Source organism: Octopus sinensis, linkage group LG16 (genome assembly GCF_006345805.1).
Source record: "Octopus sinensis linkage group LG16, ASM634580v1, whole genome shotgun sequence".
In the NCBI taxonomy this organism is placed as follows: domain Eukaryota; kingdom Metazoa; phylum Mollusca; class Cephalopoda; order Octopoda; family Octopodidae; genus Octopus; species Octopus sinensis.
The window spans coordinates 23,453,951-23,481,275 of NC_043012.1; the positions used below are offsets into that span (position 1 = coordinate 23,453,951).

Consider the following 27,325-nt stretch of genomic DNA (forward strand, 5'->3'; position numbering starts at 1 on the left):
TCCGCCCAGGACCTTCCCAACTGCTAAAACATTATGCCTGCTAGCAACTTGGATTTCTTTTGATCATTTGCAAACACTTGGCAGAAGAGAATGGCATTCAACTTGATTTGAGAGTTGAGCTCAATTAAAAGAACTCAATTGTCTTTTAGGAGACAAAAAACCTAGACAGACTGTAGGAAAGTAAAGAATGAAAAGAGATGTGGAATCAAAAGTTGGCTACTTGAACTAATACAATTCCAAAAGGTGTCTTACGAATAAAATAAAAAATCAAATTGAAACTGAAGAACAAAATGAATAACAGTAGTTAAGACAAAACTTATCACAGAACAGCTCCAATCTTAGATTTTACACATTCAAACTTTAAACTAATTCATAGAAATATACGTTAGCCATAATATTCAGCTACATAATATTAAAGAATACTCTATTCTTATGAAGATACAGTTATAGTTTTTGTTTTCTTTAATTTTTCATTTTAAAATTAACATATTCTAAACTTTTATTTTCCTTTTAATAGATTAGAATTTTTTTTATTTTTAGTTTTTATTTCAGAAATTACAATCTTGTATCATAATAAAAAAACTACAGGTATATTGAATTGAAAACTAAAACTGAGAAGGGATAAAAAGAAGTGAATATATTAAAAGGAAACCCCTGGAGATTAAGAAGAGCCCAACAAACTAGTTTTGTTGTTGATCAAAGTATGTTGAAGCTGGTCAAATCAAGGACCTACAAAATAAAGCTTTATCTTATTGTGGTGGCCCTTCTATATTTATTTGTGGATAAAAAAAATACAGACAAGAAAATAAAATAGATTTATAAATAATACTAGCTGCAAACAAGATTGACCAATATCCAAAAAGTCTAAAGTTGGCAAAGCAGGTCATGGTTTAATATGGAGTCAACCTAATTGGATTTGTCAAATAGTTCAGTGGGTGATTGACAGGTCAATCAATTAAGGTTAAATTGAAAAAGCAAAGAAATATAGTCAAAGGAAACTATATTCAGAGACTTGTAATTAATGATGATGATGATGAAAGACCAGGAAGATTATGATGATGATGATGGCAAGAACAACGATGATGAAATCATTTAGAAGATGTAGTTAGGATGATTGCTAGGCAACAAAGAAAAATAATGCCTGATGGTCTTGTTTTGTTTGGTTTGGCTTTGTTTCAACTGGAAATTATTAGGGGGTGGGTAAAAAAAAAAGAGCATACATGATCACCGGTTTTTACATTGATAGCAGAGAAAAAAGAATTGAAGTATTTGTTTTGAAATAATGTTGAATATTTCTTGATAGAAGAAAACAAGAAAAACAACCCCAAAATTACAGAAAAATAAATATTTTAAACTAACTGAAATTCAAATTATTCCTCGATTTATTAATAAATTTGCTAAAAATTAATATTGACTGAGCAATAAAAGTGCTGGACTACCGACCTAGAGGTCATGAGTTCAAGTCCAACATGGTTGAGTTGCTAATGTTAGAAAATCTATCAATTCATTGAAAATACCTGCACATATAACTCATTTTTAATGTTAGCATTTGTAGCAGACTGCAACACATGCTAACATGGAAAAAGGTTTGTAAAAGGGATAAAAATAAATAAAACAAACAAATGAAACAGAAAACCAAAATTAAACTTGTTTTCTTTTTTGGTTCTACAGCATTTCTGATTAGGTTGAATATGGTTTATGAATAACGCATGCACACATGCACACACACACACACACACACACACACACACACACATACGCACATTTTGTCTTAGAAAAATAATTACATAAAATATTGATTAAATTTTTATCTATAGGTGAGTGAAAGCATATTTCTTGTTCAAATTAATTTGTTACTGATGCTAGCCAAGAAGTACAAATCTAAAGCTGATTAAATCACTCGTTAAGTTTATTATAGTCTAATTTTCTGTAAGTTCACAACATTCCCTTGACATAAACCAAATTCAGATATAGTAGATTTGAAGTTTCATCTTTGGAATATATTTACTCATTTGCACCAAAATTATGAAACACAAAACAAGAAGAAAAAAAAAAGTTTTTTTTTTTTTCCACATATCCTTTTCAATTTATTTTGTAAAGATAAAATTCTTAGAGTTAAGAAAGTTGTTGAGATTTTAATTGAAAATGAAATATCCTTCCATTATTTTAGCAAAAAAAAAAGTAAAAACAAATTAAAACAAAGAACAAACAAAAACAAAACAAATTAGTGATATAAGTTCAAAAAATATTAGATATATATGCACATGCATATAAAGACATGTACATAGGCACACACACATATATATGGGTGTGTATATATACATACACACACACATATATATATATATGTATATATTTATATATATATTTATATATATATGTATATATACACACACATATATATACTTATATATATATATGTATATATACATATAAATATATGTATATATGTATATATATATATATATATATATATATATATGTATATATATTGGGTACATATGTTTAAAGTGTGGATTTTAAATAATACTTGAAAGTGAAACTAGAGAGGGTAATCAACAGACACTCACCTCCCAGGCAGTGACACATTCAATACAGCCACACTATAGTTACTACTCAGATACTATTCAAAGAAGCCTAGTTTTGGGCCTATACCAGATATTAATTTATATTTTGATTCTTTTTTTTGTTTTGTTTTTTTTGTTTTCCCAATATGGCTTTTGTATAGGGAAGGGTATTTGCAGGTTATGTTTGCTGGCTTTTACTTTACTATTCCTCCCTTTGGACAGAAGTGACCATCATTGAATTTGCTTTGGCTATTTAAGAAATTTTGCTTTTAGACAAAGATGTGGCTACATGGTAAGAAGTTTCCTTCCCAATCACATAGTTCTGGGTTCACTCGCACCGTGTGGCACCTTGGATTAGTGTCTTGTAATATAGCCCCAGGCTGACTAAAGCCTTCCAAGTGGATTTGGTGAATGAAAGCTGTATAGAAGCTTGTCATGTGTGAGTGTGTGTGCATATATATATATAGGTGTGTGTGTGGGTATATATATATATACATACATATATGTGTGTGTGTGTGTGTGTGTGCAATTTTGGTTTGTTTATGTCTTATTAACTTGGTGGTTCATAAAAAAAGCCTTACAGAATAAGAAACAAGCTTTAAAATAAAAACAAAAAAATATGGAGTCTGTATGCTACAGTCCATAGAGTGAAACATGTAAAAATATACAAAATTAATTCAGACAAAAACACACACACAAATATATTTTGGGTTCAATTCCAACGTGCTGTGTGTTGAGCATCTTCTACAACTCTAAATTGACCGATGCTTTGTGGTAAATTGGGACATAGAATTTTTAACCCAATGAATCGATCCTCATATTTACCACTTTTTTTAAAACCGGGTACATAAATAGTGCCGCCTTGACTGGCTTCCATGCCAGTGGCATGTAAAAAGCACCATCCGATAGTGGCAGATGCCAACTCCTCTGGCCCCTGTGCCGGCGGCATGTAAAAAGCACCCACTACACTCTCGGAGTGGTTGGCATTAGGAAGGGCATCCAGCTGTAGAAACACTGCTAGATCAGACAGGAGCCTGGTGCAGCTTCTTGGCTTCCCAGACCCCAGTCAAACTGTTCAACACATGCCAGCATGGAAAACGGAAATTAAATGATGATGATGATGATATATATATATACACACACACATACATACGATGGGTTCTTTCTGTTTCTACCTACCAAATCCACTCACAAGACTTTGGTTGAGTGAAGGCTATAGTAGAAGATACCTACCCAATATGCCACAAAGCAATTTAAGAAACAATAATCAAAAATGGTGTATCAGTTCAAATATGAGAAAAATCCAGCATCTTTAAACTTTGTAAAGAATCAACAACTTAAGCCTGAAAATATGGTGGGATACAAAAAAGAAAAAAAAAGTATATACAACATAGGCGCAGGAGTGGCTGTGTGGTAAGTAGCTTGCTTATGAACTACATGGTTCCGGGTTCAGTCCCACTGCGTGGCATCTTGGGCAAGTGTCTTCTACTATAGCCTCGGGCCGACCAAAGCCTTGTGAGTGGATTTGGTAGACAGAAACTGAAAGAAGCCTGTCGTATGTATATATATATATGTATGTTTGTGTGTCTGTGTTTGTCCCCCTAGCATTGCTTGACAACCGATGCTGGTGTGTTTACGTCCCCGTCACTTAGCGGTTCGGCAAAAAGAGACTGATAGAATAAGTACTGGGCTTACAAAGAATAAGTCCCGGGGTCGATTTCCTCGACTAAAGGCGGTGCTCCAGCATGGCCGCAGTCAAATGACTGAAACAAGTAAAAGTAAAGTAAAGTAACTCTTGTAATGATAAGTAAAATTCTATTCAGGCAAATTAATAAATTTGATAGAAAAAAGAAAAAAACTTCATATTAACAATAATAAATAAGTGAGGACCAAACATTTATTGGTTTAAAAAACCTGGGAAAATTTCTGATACTAGGAGGTAGCTAGCTTAATTTTGTACAAAGGTGGAGAGAGAAATTAGAAGGAAAATAACATATAGTTCATAGTGTAGAATTTATTCTGTAAATACATATATATATATATATATATATATATATATATATATAGCCTGGTCAGTCACAGTGATATATATATATATATATATAGATATATATATATATATACTGGATAATACTGCTTATCTAACTTCAATACAAAATGGCTTAATAAACTCAACTGAATAGGGGTTTTTAGAGGACTCAGGCACAAAAATCAAAGCAAAAATGATTGACTCAGTTATGTACGTGATGTTCATTTAATAAGCACTGAGTAATTGATAGATAGAATATAAAAAAAAAAGCTAAAAAAAGCTGCATAAAATAATTGAACCTGCTTTCAATTTTTCATATTCTCACAACTTAACAACGAGAACTCATGTTTGATATAGAGATCAAAACTGCATATCAATGATATTACAAGCAAGACGGACACACAGCAGTAATTATAGGATGTTTAGCATTTGAATAACAGATGATTTTAACACCAACTTGTTATTGGTGTAAAATTCATCTTTGTTATTCCTCTTTTAAAGTAACTTTTTCTTTGATTAACAGAGGAGAAAAAAAAGAACAATAACATTTTTTTTTTTTTTAATTATTAAAAGAAATTCCAATATAATCAATTATAACATTTTTGAAATCAAATAAAAAAAAAAAAATATTTCAAAAAAATACTTTTTGGCATTCTTTAATGACATGCTTTGAGAGGAAATGAAAAAAAAGCAACAATCATATAAATATGGTTTTGTTTTCAGGTACATTTACATAAATACCGAGTACTGGAACAATTATTCGTAATTCTCTGTATTTACAGCTATATATTTATTTATACCAGATTTCATAGCCATTTAGATAGAAAATGTTACCAATACTAGCTGAAATATGTTAGGTCTTACTTCAAAGTGCATTAAAATATATAATTAAATAAATGTGCACAAGAAATAACTCTAAAACAATCAAAACAATAGAAAAAATATTTCTGTTGCTTATTACATCTGGTTTAGCTGTGTTGATGGAGTTCCTACAACAAGATTATTATAGTTGCTACTTTAGCTATTTGAAAAGGATAACCATTGGAGAAGATTGTTTATAGTATAGGATAGCTATGTGCAGTAAGCAATGATTGGCTAAGATCATTGTGTCTCCTAATATAGTTATATTTGATATGAAATGCAGCCAGATATATGAAGAAGATAGCCATTAGTACATTTTCAACTAAAATTATTCAAAGGAAGACACTGGTTTAAATTGGTATCTTGTAATAAGTTCAAATAAAATGACATGTTGTGGCCATTAGGTTAACAAGGTAAGTCTTTGGCTGACAGAAATTTGGCAAATCATATCTAAGAAATGGAGGTAACTACAAGCAAAGCAGACAAGGTGAAATGAGTCAAATGAATCATTTCAAAATACTAGTAGTCTCACTAGGAAGCTTGAAAGATTTTACCAAATTCATTTTCAGATTTAAATGGACAAAAAAGAAGCCATTAAAAAAATAGGGATAAAAATAGCCAATGTAAATAGCCTAAAGGTTAAATTATCAGTTGAGTTGCATAAAGAAGCAGTTTGTACTCTGTCCTAACAACAACCTCACAAGAAATTGGTCATCTTCCAAAAGAAGTTTATCTAAGAATTAGTCAGTTCACCATTAGCATTTCTCCTTTAATCTTTTGAACTTGAGACTGTTTTGTATTACCTCATGAGCTCTAGCTTAGCATTTCTTCAATACCATTTAGTTGTGTCATCTGTTCAAAAATCCTTCACAGATTCTTCTTTTTAAATATTACCTGTCACATCAAAACATAGCATCAGCATGTCTACTATTCTGTTTATTATTCCAGTTTTCGGATCTTTTCGGTTTGAACGGCAGATTTTTCTAGCGGTGTCAAATAAAATTGTCACCCATAATTATGACCCTAGTATCGATCTATTGCATTTCAATCTGTTTTAGGGTTAGGGTTAGGGGTGGGGGGAAGGGTATCTTTTTTTTCTTCAGAAATGTAAATAAACCCAATCTGTTTCTTAAACGAGGGACATATTCATACAGCAAGAATGTTTTTTACCTCAATAGACGTAATTGATTGGTTGAAATTGCAGAAGTTGAAGAAAAAACAACAACACATATCTTACAAACTATAGAATTTTTTCAATAAAGCCAAGAGAAAAAGATGTTTTATAAACACATTCTACCAGTATACGAAGTTTAAAGATTTTTAGTTACCTACAAATTATGTTAAAAACTGCTGTTCAAACCGAAAAGATCCAGTTTTCTTTGTCAGCCATTTTATTAGACATGAACAAGTAATGGCTTTTGAAAATCAATGGAGCAAGAAATGGAATTTAATTGTCCTATAAAATGAAATTGTAGGTCCATATTTACATTACTCATAATCATTTATGCAGCATTAGTAGAAATAAAAAGTATATTAGTAACAGAGATTTATTTTTTTTTAACAAAGCTTGAAATTATGTAGTGAGGGTGTTAGTTAATTACATCGACCCCAGTGCACAACTGGTACTTATTTTTATTGACCCCCAAAAGGGTAAAGAACAAAATCAACTTTGGCAGAATTTGAAGTCAGGATGTAAAGATGTAGAAGAAAGACCACTAAATATTTTGGCCGAAGTGTTTTTGTCAGCTTGCCGCCTCGTTAAAGGGACTAATTATAAAATGATGCTGTTAAGTGACAGAGTTATTCTCAGCTGTAGAACTTCTGTGTGCATTTATCATCTCTCTCTGCAGATAATATTTTCTAAGATGTTGTATCAGGAAAATGCCTTACGAAATTGGTTCAAATAAAGTGTTGTTATATTCATTATGTAAGACATGAAGAAAAAAAAGTCAAAGAGGTTAACTTTATTTTCACAGGAGAGAATTAAAATGCTAAGAAAAAAAAAAAGACATAATAAACAGCCACAGCAGTGTATTGGGAATGAGACCGGAATTTCACCAATCTGTAAACTTTTAAGGAATTTAATTAATCTATCTTTGGGAATCAATGTCATTATATTGAATATTGAACTAGACGTAAAGAGGTGTTTATGTGAACGAGATAATTTAGGGAAAATAATTCTTCTGAAGAAATGATAATTATAACTAATAACAGAAATGCGTATTTATATAGCTTCTTCAGAACATATGGTTTTAAAGATTGTTGAAAAAAACATTTCTTTTTTTAAGCTATGATTGTTTTTGTTTGCACATCACCAAATGCACCCACATTTTGCAAATATAAGAAGTAACAATAGATAGAGACAGAGGAAAGAGTAGTGAAGTAATAAAAAAGAAGCAAAGAAAAATACAGAAGATAAAAAGGAATGGTAAAAAAGAGGGGAGAGGATCGGAAGAGTGAAAGAAAGTATGAAAGAGTGTTTAACGAATGAAATAAACAACCAACAATCCTTCCATGATTTGGAGTCAAATGACCTCTGACTTGCTGCCAACATGGACCAGTACATTACCAAGTGACGGATGTGTTTTAAATATACACTTGGCACAGAACTGGATAAAAATGTGATATAAAGTGAGAATCAGGATACAGGACTCTTGACAGATGAAGGATTAATAGAATTATCAATATTTTCAAATAATGAATCCAATTTTAGAAAGTCTGATTTGAACAGCCTTTAAGTTAAAAAAAAAAGTTTAACTGAAAGCCAATCTTTGTGCAATAATTTTAAGGAGTTTCCATGAAGGAAAAAGAAATTGTAACTATAGCGGGTTTGTTTTGTCTAAACAACATCATATAATTAATAGAGTTGTGAACAGAGTACCACACATATATATATATAGATAAATGTGTGCGTGCGTGTGAGTGTCTGTATGCACATATTACACATGCAAATATTTCATCAATGCACTCAAAACTATATTACACTAAAAGAGAAAGTGAAAGTTGATCCTCAATTTCAGGATGCAATCCAAAATTCCTTGGTAACATGTCTGTTTCTGAAAACTACTTCATCTTAATCACAGTTACACTAACAACAACAAAATTTAAAATTCGCTTTAATCCCATGCATCGTTTGGGTTCTAACTCTATGCCTCTCAAAATAAGCTGCAGGATTATTGCTGGTTGTACCAGCATTGGGTGGAGACAGCAATATCTTTTTTTACGGATCCCTCTACCTCATTTTAGTCCACATGATGTTCTCTTGAACTCCTTTCATGCAGCAGCTTTTGGTGGTCTTATCCATACCAGGACCAAGCTGGTATTTGTATTTGACTCAAAAAGTCCAACGATGACTGCTTTTGATGGGACCTTATGGAAGAGGTGCCTGAGGACTCTACTTCCACAACCCTTAGAGAAATAGTGGGTAGAGAAGATGGGTGGATCCGAATCACAACTGCACTAGCAACAACAAAAATTAAGATTCATCTTAATCATAACTCTACTAACAACAACATTGAAAATACAGCCGATCATATCAAATTTTTATTGGTTTCTATAAAAAAAGAGTAAAAGAATGTCTCTCAACTAAAAAAATCAACAAAAAAACCCCACTGAATTCAAAAATTTTCAATAAAAAATTTGAAGTCTTTATTACTTAATAGTTAATTTCTCTGTTTCACATGACCACCATGACCACAACAAAATGGATTTCACTGAAGAGAACCAAATGAGAAAGAATGATGTAAAAAAACTAGAACCAACAACGAGAATTAAAATTGAAGTTCCTTACAATAGGATTCAGTAATTACATAACGAGGTATTAATGAAATTTAATGGAGTAAATAAGATGATTAGTTTCCCTATAGATTCTAAGATTATGCATAAGAATAGTTTTTGTATCATGAATTTATCAATAAAATGTTTCTGTTAAGTTGCAGGGATGTAAACAAACCAGCCCTGATTGTCATGTGGTGATGAGACAGACAGACAGAAACACAAAAAACCACACATGCAAATACACACACACACCACATATATATATATATATATATATATAATATATATATATATATATATAAATACACATATATTTAAGCCACAATATATGGATCCAACTAATCCAGTGGTCCTCATTAAAAAAGGTCGTTATGTATCATTCTACAAAACATAAATGTGATATTAGAAAATTCTCTCTCTCTCTCTCTCTCTCTCTCTCTATATATATATATATATATATATATACAACACATACAAACATATATAAATATATATATACATACATATATATACACATATATACACATATATATACAAATATATATACACACACATATATATATACACATATATATATACATATACACACACACACACACATATATATATATATATTACACACACCCACACACACATATATATACATACATATACACACACACACATATATACATACATATACACACAGACACACACACACACACACACATATATATATATATAACTATATAATATACATATATATATATATGGAATACCATATATACATATATATATATATGCATATACATATATACATATATATATATATATATATATATATATATATATATATATATATATATACATACATATATATATATATATATATATATATACATATATATATACACATATATACATATATATATACATATACATACCTGTGACTGAAAGCAAAACCAGGAGGTTGGGAAGCAAGCTTTTTAAAAGCTCTGATTAACAAGAGGATTAATTAATAATATAATATTGCATTAAAATGATATGTAACATTAATATATATATATATATATATATATATATATATAGATATATATTAAATGGTAAGTAGTCTTGAACCAATCTGCTAACTATTGAAACTGGATCCTGAATTAACAGCACCATACTAATCTTACAAACTGACCTTCATTTGAAAAAGAGGTGGTGATTTATTCAACATGCTTTGAACTTACTTACAAACTAAAAGAAAACAAATCGATTAGTTTTCACATTAAAAAAATCAATTAAACCAATAGCATTGATTATTGACAAAGTTTATGAGACTAATTCTTCAAAATCTTTTATATATCAAAATTCCTTTTCACAGATGTCGGGCACATGCTAGAGAAAATTAAATACAAATCACACCACACAGCAATCTTAATGTGTGAAGGAAAGTATAGAATTATAGCAATTTCACTCCGCTTTTTATCAATACAACTCTAACAGAAAGAGATAAGATATAAAGATAAAACAACTGTAGTATTGTGTTCTGCAAGTGGTTATACATACGAAATACGTAAATGTACACAGTTATATATGATTAGGTGCAAATGTGTATGAGAAAAAAAAGAATAATAGTGATAGCAGGTGTGTGTTTATATATATATATGTGTGTGTGTGTGTGTGTGTGTGTGTGTGTGTGTGCATGTGTGTGTGTATAAGTGCATGTGGGTATGTACATGTGAGTATATATATATACACATATATATATAAATATGTGTGTATTTATATGTACATATATACATAAGCACACACAAGAAAACATACTGATATATGTAAACTTATACACCCATACACAGACATATTTGTACATATATAAATATATGTACATATATGCATTTGTTGTGAATATATGTAAATATGTATGTGTGTTGTGTGTGTATACATATATACACACACACACATGTATGTATTAGAATTATGGAGACAAACACAGAGACTATACACCACACACCACACACACACATATATATATATATATATACACACACATGTATATATTAGAATTAAAGAGACAGACACAGAGTGTATATATATATATATATACACACATACACATATATATATGTATATACACATAGATCGATAGATAGATATGTAGACATAGACACACAAATCTGGCATAAATACAAAAACTAGAGAAAAATAAAAACAAAAGAAAAATAAAAATAAACACTTGGCAAATAAATACAAATAAATACATGCAGTAAATGTTCTGGCTAAGTATAATTCAGATAAAAGCATTTCATACATTATACACCCTCTCTGCAATCCTCTGTACAAACTAATGTTTTGATAAATTAACTTATAGGACAAAATCGGACAATGATATATTACCTTCTATGTAATTAAGTATAGTTGTTTACATTCTGTACTGTTTAGGAATATCTCACTAATATATTATGCGATATCAAAATATTATCTGATGCATTCAGTTGTATAAGGACACACACAAATTCATATATATATATATATACACAGCACATGCAACATATGTATATAAAAAATACATATGTAACATGATATATATATAATATATATATATATATATATATATATATATATAATGTACAACAAATGTATGCATACATCAAATATATGCAGTAATATATATATATATATATAATATATGTACAAACAAATGTATGGCATAGACAAATATATGCAGTATAATATATATATATATATATAAATATATATATATCTATATATAATATATATCTTTACATTTATACAATATATCTTTCTTTCTATCTATCTAATCTATTATTTATCTATCTATCTATCTATATCTATATATATATATATATTACACACACACCCACACGTTATTAACAATATATTTACACATCTGTAAATTTATAAAGTATGCATGCGTGATATATATAACATATGCACATGTGGGAAAAACTACACACATGTCTATTTACAATGAATTATAATTTCTTCACTGTGTACAAAGCTCATGAAAAAGAAAATTAGTCATATAATAAAAGTACTATGTCTTAGTATATAAATAAATATATATATTTATATATATATAATATATATGCCTGTATTAATATACATACATGTTACATATATACAATATATATATAATATAATATACAGATATATGTATTTCATATATATATATATGAACACATATGTTCGACCTATATATATATAATATATATATATATATATATATAATATATGTGTGTGTGTGTGTGATGTGTGCATGTATACACTCACAGATACACATACATACAAAAAGACAGACAGTATTTGAATTTTCCTGAGGAATGAAATAGTTTTCTTATTTCCTTCAGATATTATGAAGATATATATATATATATATGTATATATATATATATATATATATATAATATATATCATATGCAAATGCATGTTTGTATCTATGTATGTATCATGTACATACATCTCTATATATAATATATATATATATATATATACATATATATATACATATGGTGTATATATTTGAATTATATGGATGATACCATACTAAATTTCGGGGCCTTATCTTAAGTACCATATTCAACTGAATCAAATTTTACTTACATAAAAATATATAACTATATATATAATATATATATATATATATATATATACACCTACATACACACACACACACACACACATATATAGATAGATAATATATATAGATATATATTATATATAATACATAAATATATACATATATATATATATGTATATATATATACATATACATAGATATATATATAACCTACATACATACATATATATATATATATAGGGAGAGTTTACGAAAAAAAAAAAGACGAAGACAGGTGGTTTACAAAACAAATAGATGTATTAGTATAATGCTCAGGTGCAGAAAAAGTTTTTTACATTTCGAGCCTACGCTCTTCCACAGAAAGGGACACAGAAAAAAACAAGGAGAGAAGAAAATGTGTATAGTGGCTAACGTACTTCATACCAAAACTGACACAAGCCTTGTAAAGGAATTTACGTATACACACACACACACACACATATATATATATATATGTAAAAGATCTTAGGCCAACAGGTTTTGGGGTCTGATGGTATGTCATAAAGCTAAACCCTTTATGGACGGGAAACCTAAGGTAATCTCATAAACCAGCCTTCCCCACTTTTTATATATACTGCTCTACATCTTAGAGTGTGCTTCTTCTCCAGATTTATGTTTTCTACAAATGATATATATATATATATATATAGGAAGCATTCACAAAAAACAAAAGAGGATAACAAACAAGTAGACAACAAATAGGTGTTAGTTTAACGCTTGGGAAGTGAAGAAGTCTTTAACATTTTGAGCCTATGCTCTTCCACAGAAATGAATGCAAGAAACAGGGAGAAAAAAAATATATTATATATATAATATACGCATACACACACATACAAACACACCAACATATACATATATATATATATATATATTATATATATATATATATATACATATGTATGTGTGTGTATTCTTTTACCTGTTTGAGCCCTAAGGATGTGGCCATGGTGGAGTACCATTGTGTGCATGAGCATACGTATCATCATGTCGTGAGAATTCTTGCGAGTTGTAAATAATTGTCACAGGCATTCAAGGTGTGACATTTATTTTCAATGTTCCGTGGAAACATGTCAACCGATTATGCAGTTCGCATTCAAAGGATGAAGGAAATATTAGCTTAGTTGAGAAAAGGCGGCAGCATGCAACAGAAAGAACATCATAGGAACTGGCACAATACAAGAAAAACATGCCCTTCATACACGGACACTATGAGAACAAACTGTTTTAATTTCCAATTTTCCATATTCCTCAATTTTTTTTTTATTTCTTAATGTTTTCTTATTTCCTAATCCTTGATTTTGAATTTTTAATATTTTATAAGACAAACATTCACACTGCAACTGATAATAAAGAAAAATCTTTAAACACATATCTGTCATGTTTCCATTTTTACTTTTTGCCTATAACCTTTGATTTCTATGGATTGTTAACCCCTTTTTAACAACACATACACACACACACTCACACATACAAAAGAATATTCAATTCTTTTTTAGTAAAAGTGCGTCTTTATCAATTTTAAAAGGAAGAATTTGACAGTGACTTCGTAGTATCTTGCCATGTTTGTGTATGTATATGTGTATATATCTTTGATCTTTTACTTGTTTCATTTATCAGACTTGCAGTGATGCTGCAGCCTTGAAGAATGTTCCATTGCAGGAACCGTTTGTTTTTTGAAGCCTGCTACTTATTCTGCTGGTCTCTTTTTGCAACCATTATGGGGAAGTAAATAAACCAACACCAGTTGTTAAGCAGTGGTGGTGGAGGGGAAAAAATGCAGACACAAACACACACTTTCACAAATATATATACATATATATTTATATACATACACACATGGCGGGCTTCTTTCAGTTTCTGTCTACCAAATCTATTGACAAGGCTTTGATCAGCCTAAGACTACAGTAGAATCCATTTGCCCAGTGGACATATGTAAAGGAGACATTCCTCACAAGTGGCTACAAACTTGAACAAATTTACAATTTGAAAATTTCAAAGATTTAACTTCTTTTATAATAATATTAGTCATTTTCAGCTTTTCTTATCTGTTTGCACATGCATGCACTGACACCCCCCCCACACACACGTGTGTGTGTGTAGGTGTACATATAATGCCACTTTACTGCTAGTCTTATACAAGATGCCACTAAACCATATTATCCTACACAAACCAACTGATGAAAGAAATAGCTGTCAAACTAAGATTGCTCTGTACACAAAATGTTTATAGGGGCTTAGCTTGCACATACCCGCTTTAAGCTGTGGGTTAGAAATGTGTTCCCTTTTCCGTTTAAACTCACATTCTACAGATTTAACATCACAACATGAAATTATTTGTAATTTGTATGAACTTTGTTAAACATGTTTCATGGAAAATACAATGACATGATAGATTCAGTGAGCTATAAACACGTCTTGTCAGTAAGTGTACACATACGCACTCATAAACACAAACATATATACACACACTCACATATATCCATATATATTTGACTGCGGCCATGCTGGAGCACCGCCTGTAGTCGAGCAACTCGACCCCGGGACTTATTCTTTTTGTAAGCCCAGTACTTATTCTATCGGTCTCTTTTTGCCGAACTGCTAAGTGACGGGGACGTAAATACACCAGCATCGGTTGTCAAACACAGACACACAAACACACACACATACATATATATATATATACATATATACGACAGGCTTCTTTCAGTTTCCGTCTACCAAATCCACTCACAAGGCATTGGTCGGCCCGGGGCTGTAGCAGAAGACACTTGCCCAAGATTCCACGCAGTGGGACTGAACCTGGAACCATGTGGTTGGTTAGCAAGCTACTTACCACACAGCCACTCCTGCGCCTATATATATATATATATATATATATATATCTATAGTAAAACTATTATTATTATCATTACTATTATTTTTATACTTTCTAAACTTTCCTGTATTTTCTGGCCTTTCCTTTAACTCCTGTGTGACCCTTATGTCCAGCAGTCGCCATGATAGATCAGTAGCCACTAAATGCATTTTTTTTCTCTCCTTGTTTTTTTCTGTGTCCCTTTCTGTAGAAGAGTGTAAGCTCGAAACATAAAAGACTTTTTCTATCCCTGAGTGTTATACTAAAACATGTTTGTTTTATACACAACTTGTCTTCGTCTTTTTTAATTTTGTGAACTCTCCTATATATATATATATATATATATATATATATATATATGATATATATTATATATATTCATAGAAACACATGCACACACATATATATACACATACGGGGTGTGTCCCCCCAAAAAAACTTATACAAACTTTATTTCATTTTAGATTTAAACTACTGGAAATAATAAAACAAACCAGACTAAACTTTGAACTGGAAGTTTGGAAACGCACACGGAGATTTAAATATTTTAGGATGGAATTTTAAACAGGTTCACTTCTGCAGTTTACCATCACTTGAATTGGAGATAAGTTTGAAGCAGTTTGGAGACGTTCATAATGTTCACAAGGAATATTTTAGAAACTGCAGACATCAATGAGTCCCACATACAAAGAAAGGCACTTGAACTGTGCTAGTAATGTTCAAGGAAATCTGTGCAGCAAAAGATAGGAATTTCATGACCAAAATGTCCTTGGATTTTGAAGTGCCACCATTGGAAATGCTACATTCCATGAATAGTCAATGCTTTCCATGAAGTTTATCTGAAGCAGAGAGTGGAATTTTGTGAGTGGTACTTGCCAAGATGTGTAGAATACATCAAAGATTGTTTGGAGTGATGAGGCTAATTTGAATTAACGGGCTCAATTAACCATTTCAACTGCACTTACTGGGCACCTGAGAATCTGCATATTATTGAAAAGCATCATGTTAATTACACTATGGTGTTGCTTACCCTCAAATATTTTAATTAGATCATTTGTTTTTTAGGGTACTGTAACTGGTCCCATTCACTTGAATTACCTAACGCAATCTGTTCTTCTGAGCGTTCAAGACTAGTCTCAATTCATTTCTATCAGGATGGAGTGCCCCCCACCCCACACTACCATAGGTATATAAGGGTCAACTTTGATAAGGTTTTGTCAAACTGGTGGATTGGACAAAGTGGGTCAGTAGAATATATTCTGTATTCACTGGACTGCACACCACAAGACATTTCCTTATAGGAATACTTAAAGAATAAAGTTTACAGTAGAAAACTAGCAATGAAATGTGGATAGCCATTGACCAAGAATATGCGCAAATATTGAATAAAATGTTTCTTAATGTTTGTAATTCCAGAGGTATATATTATCAGAAATGCCAGGATCAGAATGGTCATCAGTTTGAAAACAGGCATTCATAAACAGGCATTCATAAAATAATTAAACTCTAAGTATAGATTCTATTAAATTTTGAAAATGAAATGTATCTTAATAAACACTAACTTTATAATTATACACACGGAGACATTTAATGGTATGCTCCTCTTTACTATAACCCAACCCAGTTGTAAGGGGCCTCTTGCAAGTTGCATGGAAACCTCACTAGTGCTGGTGCTATGCAGAGCTCCCAGTACGTGACGTAAGTGGGTTAGGAAGGGCATCCAGCCATAGGACTCATGACAATACATTCCTTGGATCTATCATATCCTGTCAAACTGTCCAACCCATGCCAGCATGGAGGACAGACATTAAAGGTGGAGCTGGAAAAAAGGTGTGTGTAGAAAGGAAACAAAAGAGTACTCAATGAATTAAAGTTTATATTTGTGGCTAAACGGTTGGCAATCCAAATGGTGCTGTTACTTCGAGTTTCATAGGCACAAAAGCAGATGTAGAATTGATCAAATGTGTGCCATGCTTCAGATATCTGAATCTGGTTGCTTAATGTTTAAGAGTTCAGATTAATCTATCAAACGTAATGCTTTATGTATTCATGTTGTTTTGAATTACTCGTACTTTACTTTGTAGCTTTCAGATTTCCAAGATGTGACTGTTTATTTTTAGAATGACATTGTAATGTAGTAACGAGAGACCAGATATACTCTCTCTTTTACTCTTTTACTTGTTTCAGTCATTTGACTGTGGCCATGCTGGAGCACCGCCTTTAATCGACCCTGGGACTTATTCTTTGTAAGCCCAGTACTTATTCTATCGGTCTCTTTTTGCCGAACCGCTAAGTGACGGGGACATAAGCACACCAGCATTGGTTGTCAAGCAATGCTAGGGGGACAAACACAGACACACAAACACACATATATATATACATATATACGACAGGCTTCTTTCAGTTTCCGTCTACCAAATCCACTCACAAGGCATCGGTCGGCCCGGGGCTATAGCAGAAGACACTTACCCAAAGTGCCACGCAGTGGGACTGAACCCGGGACCATGTGGCTGGTTAGCAAGCTACTTACCACACAGCCACTCCTGCGCCAGTTTGAACATAAAACAGGTAGAATACTTAGGCTGAATATGGTTAGTCTAAATGCTAAAGATCTAGAGAGATGTTTTTGCACCTATGAAACTCTGAGTAGTGCTTTTTGAATCACCAACTTCCCAAACAAACACAGAGAAAGAAATAAGGGGCACACAAACAGAAATGGACCACATACATAGATCAATAGAGTTATGGTTATAATTATACTATGCATAATGCAATAGTTACTAAAGTAATAATAAACATTAGCAGAAATGTATGTTTAAATATATACACTCATACAAATGCAAGCCATGAGCTTAGAAGTAGATTGTATGTAATAGCTTTGCTAAGCTAAGTACTATGTAGGATGGGTTGGGCTTTCGGCTTCTTCATTAGATACAATCATAATGAGGTGGTTTACAGTGCCATGTTAGTGAATTAGTTCTGGTTGGATGGGCATTCATTTAATGGACATGATGCTGAAGTCTGTTGATTGACAAAAACACCAGATGCTGATTTTGTTCTAATTAACAATTTTTCTTTTGTCTACTCTAAAGCAATTTTTGAGTTATACAGACTCCAGTGAATATGCACGTCTGATGCCTAATGATCTAAGTTTGAAATTATATATACACATATATACATATATATATATTAAGAAAAAAGAGGTAGTCAGGATTTGAATAACTCTCTCTTTAGCACTTTTGTCCCCTTTAGGGAGTCATAATGAAAAGGGATGAAAGTGCTAAATAAATAGTTTTTATCCAAATCCTGACAACCTCCTTTTTCTTTATATATAAAATTTGTACACCACTTTAAACAATCTACACACACACACACAGTATTTATATGATGCAAGTTGCACTATCTTATATTTGATTTTACCTGAAAAAACTGAAATGCAACTTATACACAAGTAAATACAGTATGTAAATACTGTACACACATAAATACATCTATCGGTAGATATCACCTGGCTAATTAGATTTGACAATTAATTTGTATATGAGTTAATACTTTACAAGAATATATTTTTAGCTTTGGTCTAAAATAATGTTTGAGATCAAACTTAAAAATATATTCTTATAAATATTTTTTATAATATCCCTATATAACATTCATATACATATATAAAATATATGTATATAATGATGTGCTTTAGTAAATTTTTCCTCATAACTGAGAGTGATATAGAGAAAGAAATGGTAGTGTCTACTTCTTTATTCAGACCCAAATTTCTTCACCCATTTAAGTACAAAGATATCAACAATGTCTTACATAATCTGTAATTTTTTACAGTTAATCTATTCACTTTCATTCAGAACGGATTCTTGAAATTTACTTAACCCATATCACCTAACACAATGATATTTACATGTCTCAAATAATCTAATCTTGTTAAAGGAAAAAGAAACCTTTTAACTCTTTAGTGTTCAGATTACTCTTTCAAATGTAATGCTTAGTTTTTGGTATTCTTTGGAATTGGTCATGCTCTACTTCGCAGCCTTGACATTTTGAATGATTTGATGGTTTACTTTTAATATGATGCTGTTGAGTAGATACGAGAGTACGGATTACTGAGGTTTGAACAGAAAACAGGTAGACTATTTTGGCTGGATATGGCCCGTTTAAATAGTAAAAGGCTAATGCCTAAAGGTAACAAGTTTCTGAAGTGTCCCCCCTCTCTCTCCACTGATATTAAAACTTTAGCCACAACATTATTGCTTGTTCTACCTCCAGTTCAATTCATGTCACTCCTTACTTAGAGCGAACCAGCTAAGTAGTTTGTAGTTCATACAATTAGTTTATACATCTAACGGTATAGTTTTTTTCTTGTTGTGCCAAAACAGTCTGTTTTTGTTTTACTAAATTGTGAAAATATTTGGTTTATGTTCCACTAACAGATTATGAGCTTAATCTTTAAAAAAGCTTTAATTCACACAAAGTTTAAGGATTTGTGAACAGATGATTTTGAAACTGGATAATATAAGGCTTCGCCAGCAGCAACCTTCTGTATAAAATACCCATATTTAGAAGATCCCATAATGCAATGCATTATTAGTATTAAAAGAAATGTATTCAAAAATTTATGTCCATGAAATTTGATAAAAAATCATTCATTTCTCAAAGTTTGTGTGTGATATTAAGAGAAGTATAATTGTGATATTTTCAGTTGTGAATGCTATTTTAGTTGTTATCACATTAAACATCATATTATTTAAATAAAACCATTAGACATTCAAGGTGAAGGGGAAAATCATGCAAATATATTTATAACCTACAGATATACTAACACATACACACACACACACACACACATATACAAACATAGACATGATGTAGAACTGAAATTATTGACTTTCATAAAGCAAGGGGAAAGCAAAAGAAACCAAAGAAATTATAAAAATTTTGGATTGCATCATTTAATATTTCTGATGTAGTTTAGAGCTGGATAATTATTTACCAGCTTATTATAGACATGATAGCGTCGTAGAGGACAAACATTAAAAATTTGAAAGGTTTTAATGTAACGAGATGGAATGTGGTTGGGAAGCAGCTTGTCACATGGCAGTACAATTCAAAGCCATGCTCAATTCACCCATAAAAGTATTTACTTTCAGTTTGTGCATAGTTTACCATATTTGGAATTTAGGAATGGACAAGTTCTACTTTTTATCTGTTCATGCATGACACTATATAAAGATATAAATTATTTAAATATGAATGCACAGATATATTGTGCACAATATAGTGATATTCTTGCAAATACAATAGTAAACGCATGATTCCACAAATACTTTAATTGGTGGCATGGTTCTATGGCTATTATTTCATGCATTATCCTCAAATAGAAATGGAAACACCCGAAATTCATCTAAAAGTTTTGATTAGAGTGATTAGTCAAATAGTTTTGGTAGAAATACACAGACCAGGTTAAAAGTTGCAGCAAACTTCTCCAAATGAAATAACATGGTTCTTCTAATGGCATTGGTAAAATTGCAATTGAGAGCAATAACATTGTATTTTGAACTATAGAGTGTGAAGCAAAAACCAAATTCTTCAAACTGAAATACTAGGCAATATAATTTCTAATTAATTAAATTTATTGACTATGAATTGAAGTAAATTCCACATAAGCTAACCACGGCACTGGATTTAGTGAATAGAAGGAAACTAAAGGAAGCCCACTGTATGTGTGTGTGTATATAAATATATATATATATATATATATATATATATAAACACACAAACACACACATTTATATACATATATACAAAAACACATACATACATATATGTATCTACATGCGTCTATATATTTTAGTATGTGTGTGTGTGTGTGTGTGTGCACACGCACACATGCATGTGTATACTCATGTCTACACATCATGTGATAGTAAATGAACATCTTCACCATAAAGCACTTCTATACATGGCTTGTATGGCTCTCACACCAAAGAGAGAGAAGGAGAGAGAGAGAAAGAGGGGATATAAGAGATACATGGATATAACACAGATGATAGCAGAAATGCATACATACATACATACATACTTATACATATACACATTACAATGTACACACTCACACATTCGTATAAATGTTAAGTTTTAATTATGTCTGAAGATCCATCTTGTAAATGCTCCCGGGGTCTCACAGGGCTTCAAATCAACATCAGCCTCCCATCTTTGCCCAGTATATCCAGCCAGGGTTGATCAAGTCCCACCTTGCATTCCAACGGCAGCAAGCCACTGGTCTGTCCCCTTTATCTAAAGCCCCCTTGTGACCTTCTCTGCTGATTCAATGATGGAATTTATAGTCACCACCCACCCTGCCTCTTTGCTGCACCAGTAACTCCAAGTCTTGTCAGGACTTCATAGAATTGAAATTTGTATACATGTTTCCACCAGTGTTGTAACATCAAAAGTACTTTCCTGAGAACAATAAAATATCTGATATCTAATCTGCATTTCTATCATTTTAAACTATTTTAATAATGGTTTCTTACAAAAGATTAAGATTCCTGGAAGGAGAATTATTCTGTGATGGTCCTGCTTATTTTGAGAGAATTAGTAATGTGAAAGTTAAATTTAAACAACTATGGGCTCATGACAATTTAGGGGCTTTTGGTGTGGCCAGTCAACCTATTACAAGTGTAGTTCAAATCTTCCTCAAATCACACTTACTACAAGACATGGTTGCCCAGAGGAGCAACGTGTCTAGGAAAATGATGAAATGGTCATCACTGAAATATGTAATCGGGGCTGACCGGCAGTAGACAATACCAACAACAGATGATGATTATGATTATAATGGTGATAAGCAATTGAATTTCAAAAAGATATAAATAAATTTATATATGAATATCTAATGTAGGATAAAATTTTTTTCGAAAAAAATTATTTTCCTAAAAAAATTTCATCAGCATATTGAAAAATACCCTTAAAGGTTAAATTTGTAAATAATTCGTAAATAAGGGCAAAGGAAAAAATTTCTAATGCCCTTATTTACGAATTGTTTATATATAAATATATATCTCAAGGTGGTTGGTGCTCCAGCATGGCCGCCATCAAATGACTAAAATAATTGACAGAATATTTTTTCAAAGTTTGAATGGATCACCATCTTTCCTACAAATGTCCTTTGCACAACATATCTTATTGCTGCTGCACAGTAGCAAGACATCCTATGGATACAAATACCTCTTTGTGTTGTCTGTTATTTTCTTTTACAGTCCTTACTGCTTGTTTTGTTTTATACATTTTTCCTCCTAACTCAGTTTTTTTTTACTATTCAGTCTAGAAACCTCACCTTCTGCTGTACTAGTCTTATTTTTTCCGTTTCATGTTCATCAATTATATCTCTTTACACCCAAGCAACTTATGTTGCTGTCACAACCAAATTGAACAATATTATCAGAAGTTGTCGAAACTGTGGTGATATTTGGCTAACAACTGATGAAGGGTTCAGCATGTCTGTCTCCATTGTATATGTTCTTTTGTTGTGCCACATTATTATCATGTAATAGAAAGAATGATAATAACGACAGCACTAATGAAGTTATAGTATTAGTTACTACTAACAATAGTTAAAAATAACTATTATGTGGTAGTAATAACCCTGCTAACGACAACAACAACAAGTAAAAAGTAAATGTCAAATGCTTACTTGTCTATTACAATATAACAAAAATAATTCATTCTGGGTCACAGTTTGGGAAATAGACTGTGAACCCTTGGGGACCTCAGACAATTGAATAAATCCTAATATCCCACTTCTTTATTACTTTTTTCTGTATTCTTTTTCTTTATATTTGTTTGCTCTGGTACAAAGAGTTGTACAGTCACAGACTTTCAAAGACGAATGAGAGCGACAAGGATAATGTTCTCTGTGAACATTTGCAAGTTGAAAGCAGTGAGAACAACATGAACGAAGTGGTCTGTGCAAGTGAGTGGGAGATCTGGGGGTCTCAACCCCAGTACATGACTGGTATTTTATTCCATAGGCTTTGGAATAATAAATGACAAGGTGAACTTTAATGAAATTTGAACCCAGAATGCAAAGAGCTGGAATACATACTGCAAGGCATTTTTTCTAACACTTCAATGATTTTACCAATCCACAATAATAATAATAATAATAATAATAATAATAATAATGATAATGATAATAATAATAATAATGATCATAATCATGGTTTCAAATATTGCCACAAGGCCAGCAATTATGGGGGAGAGCATGAGTCGATTACATCAACCGCAATGTTCAACTGGTCCTTATTTCATCAACCCTAAAAGGATGAAAGGTAAAGTTGATCTTGGTGGAATTTGAACTCAGAACTCAAAGAAGGACGAAATGCTACCAAACATTTTGTCCGGCATGGTCAAAAGGTCGAAAGGTTAAGTTGACCTCCGTGGGAGGACTTGAACTAAGAACATAAAGAACTAGAAGAAAGACTGCAAGGCATTTTGACCAGAACTGATGTTACCTGAGCAGGTATAGATGGTGAGCCATGTGTCAGGTGTCCAAGTGATCGTAGAGCAATGTGAGATGAAGTGGTTTGCTCAAGAACACAATGCATCCCCCAGTCTAGGAACTGAAACCACGATCTTGTGATTGCAAGTGCAACACCCTAACCACTAGGCCAATAATAATAATAATCCTTTCTATTATAGGCACAAAGCCTGAAATTTGGGGGTAGTGAGTAGTTGACTACAGTACTCAACTGGTACCTATTTCATCAATCTGGAGAGGATGAAAGGATGGAAGGCAGAGTTGACCTCAGTGGAATTTGAACTCAGAATGTAAGGGCAAACAAAATACATCTAAGCATCTTGCCTGGTGTGGTAATAAGTCTGCCAGCTTGATGCCTCATATAATAATAATATAATAATAATAATAATAATAATGATAATAATAATAATGATCATAATCATGGTTTCAAATATTGCCACAAGGCCAGCAATTATGGGGGAGAGCATGAGTCGATTACATCAACCGCAATGTTCAACTGGTCCTTATTTCATCAACCCTAAAAGGATGAAAGGTAAAGTTGATCTTGGTGGAATTTGAACTCAGAACTCAAAGAAGGACGAATGCTACCAAACATTTTGTCCGGCATGGTCAAAAGGTCGAAAGTTAAGTTGACCTCCGTGGGAGGACTTGAACTAAGAACATAAAGAACTAGAAGAAAGACTGCAAGGCATTTTGACCAGAACTGATGTTACCTGAGCAGGTATAGATGGTGAGCCATGTGTCAGGTGTCCAAGTGATCGTAGAGCAATGTGAGATGAAGTGGTTTGCTCAAGAACACAATGCATCCCCCAGTCTAGGACTGAAACCACGATCTTGTGATTGCGAGTGCAACACCCTAACCACTAGGCCAATAATAATAATAATCCTTTCTATTATAGGCACAAGCCTGAAATTTGGGGGTAGTGAGTAGTTGACTACAGTACTCAACTGGTACCTATTTCATCAATCTGGAGAGGATGAAAGGATGGAAGGCAGAATTGACCTCAGTGGAATTTGAACTCAGAATGTAAGGGCAAACAAAATACATCTAAGCATCTTGCCTGGTGTGGTAATAAGTCTGCCAGCTTGATGCCTCATATAATAATAATAATAATAAGAAGAAGAAGAAGGAGAAGAAGAAGAAGAAGAAGAAGAAAAAGAAGGAGGAGGAGGAAGAGAAGAAGAAAGAAAGAAAGAAAGAAGGAGCAGGTGTTGGATAAGAATAGAAAAAAAAGGATTTTTTGTAAAGCTAAAATGTTGAAAAGGAAAAAAAAAATGAACCAATTTTCAGAGAAAAGGGGTTTGTTGGAAATAATTTTAGAAAACTATAATTCTATGAGGCCCAGATGTGTGTTAAAATTTAAACCCAGGTAGAAAGCCAATATATATTTATATGCGTGCAGTTTACGATGCATTACTGTAATATGGGGTATTTACAATATGATAATATATTAGAAAATATAAGTACACAGATCGTGTCATATAGCCAGCTGGGAACAATGTCTCCTGCGGCTAAATTACAGCAACATTTGTCCTAAACCAGGACTGCCATGTTATGTTGGCGAAATCTTTACTCCATGATAATATATTATTCAGAAAGATATGAAAAATTGCAAAAATTTAAAACTTGCAGCTTGTGAAACAAACTATTATGAGTAATAGACTAAGCTCAAATTACAAAAATCCTGGATCTGGCCTCACTCACCAAAATAGTAATACTAATCATTTCAAACTGAAATAAAAAAAAAAAAGGTTTCAAGTGTGATAATGCAGTCAGCTGACTCAACTGCAGAACATGTGGGGGTAGTTATTTATGCAATCCCAGAGGGGTGAATCATAAAGTCTACCACATAAGGATTTGATCCTGAAATGTAAGGAAACTAAAATAAAGTCAGAGATTGAGTGTGTTTGATGCTGTGACATTTCTGACTCAATAATGATGTTGCTGTTGGTGTTGTTGTTATTAGAAGCAGTGTGGAGACAAATGTAACAAAAATAAAACAAATATCTTGAAAGAGAAATAAACTTCAGAGAACAGTAAAAAAAAAACCTTTGCATCATTTAGAAATATTAAGAAAAAAAAAAAGGTATGTTTTGTGAAAAAGTAAGTTTCTGAATTTTAAACTCTAAGTTTAGAGTTTAAAGATGAAAATTATAGCAATGACATAATAAGAGGTACAATGGTTTTGGTTACAATTTGACCTCACTTTCCCAAAATAAATGCATCACATGTATGATATTATACTTCATCTCCAAAGCTCAAGTGATATTAAGGCAGTGTTGTACCTTCAGTATCTCCTTATTCCGAATAAAGAGAAGACAGCGTTGCAAGAAGCTGGGGGAAATATTCACCGAGATAAACCATTCATCATGAGAATCAAGTGATGTGCAACTAATTCTTGTGTTGATCCACAGCAAAAAAAAAAAAACAAAACCAAAAATAAACCCCAGAAAAATCTGTATAAGTCGTGCGTCAGCTGGAAGAGAACGGTACAGAGCAATGTGTTGAATTATTTGACTGACATTTCTAGTGGCTCGTTGTAAGCAGGAATAACTAAGAGAGATTTAGTATGCAAGAGAAAAGAAAGGATTAAATACAAAGATCAGCTGAAGATATTTTCAATATTCGCTATCCAATAATCCTTTTGCTGAAATCAAATATGTATCTTGGTGAAAGTAAATAGTGTTTTCAAAACTAAAGCACTCACCTTGAAGTCTTCAAAGTCCATCCAGTATTGTTGGCCTCCAAAACATACAAATGGAGTTGCTTGAAGTCATCCAACACAGCTAAACGGCAGCCAGAGGCTGAGAAAGCAGCAGCCAGGGTACGATTCTGTCCACATTCTGGTTCCTTCCTACAAGACAGAATTTTGTAAACTGAAAGCTTGTAATAAAGGCAAGTGACTGTATCTAATTCCTATTAATCAAAGACGGCAGCTAAATATAACTATAAAAAGTGAATAGGATAAAATGAGAGAGAGAGAGAGAGAGAGAGAAACAAAGAGGGAGAGATAGAGAGGAAGTGAGGAAGAAATGGAAAAACCAGTGAACCTTTGCCTTGCAAGTATTGATAGCTTAAAATACAATA

At 32.0% G+C, this 27,325-nt stretch overlaps 1 protein-coding gene across 1 annotated transcript in view; it reads right to left on the minus strand.

Annotated features, from left to right (window-relative positions):
- Positions 1 to 27,325, minus strand: part of LOC118766635 — a 728,994-nt gene that overhangs the window by 45,739 nt on the left and 655,930 nt on the right. The window contains exon 3 of the mRNA XM_036510193.1: positions 26,946 to 27,092. Coding sequence (XP_036366086.1) covers positions 26,946 to 27,092 — 147 coding nt within the window. The remainder of the gene's footprint in view (positions 1 to 26,945; positions 27,093 to 27,325) is intronic.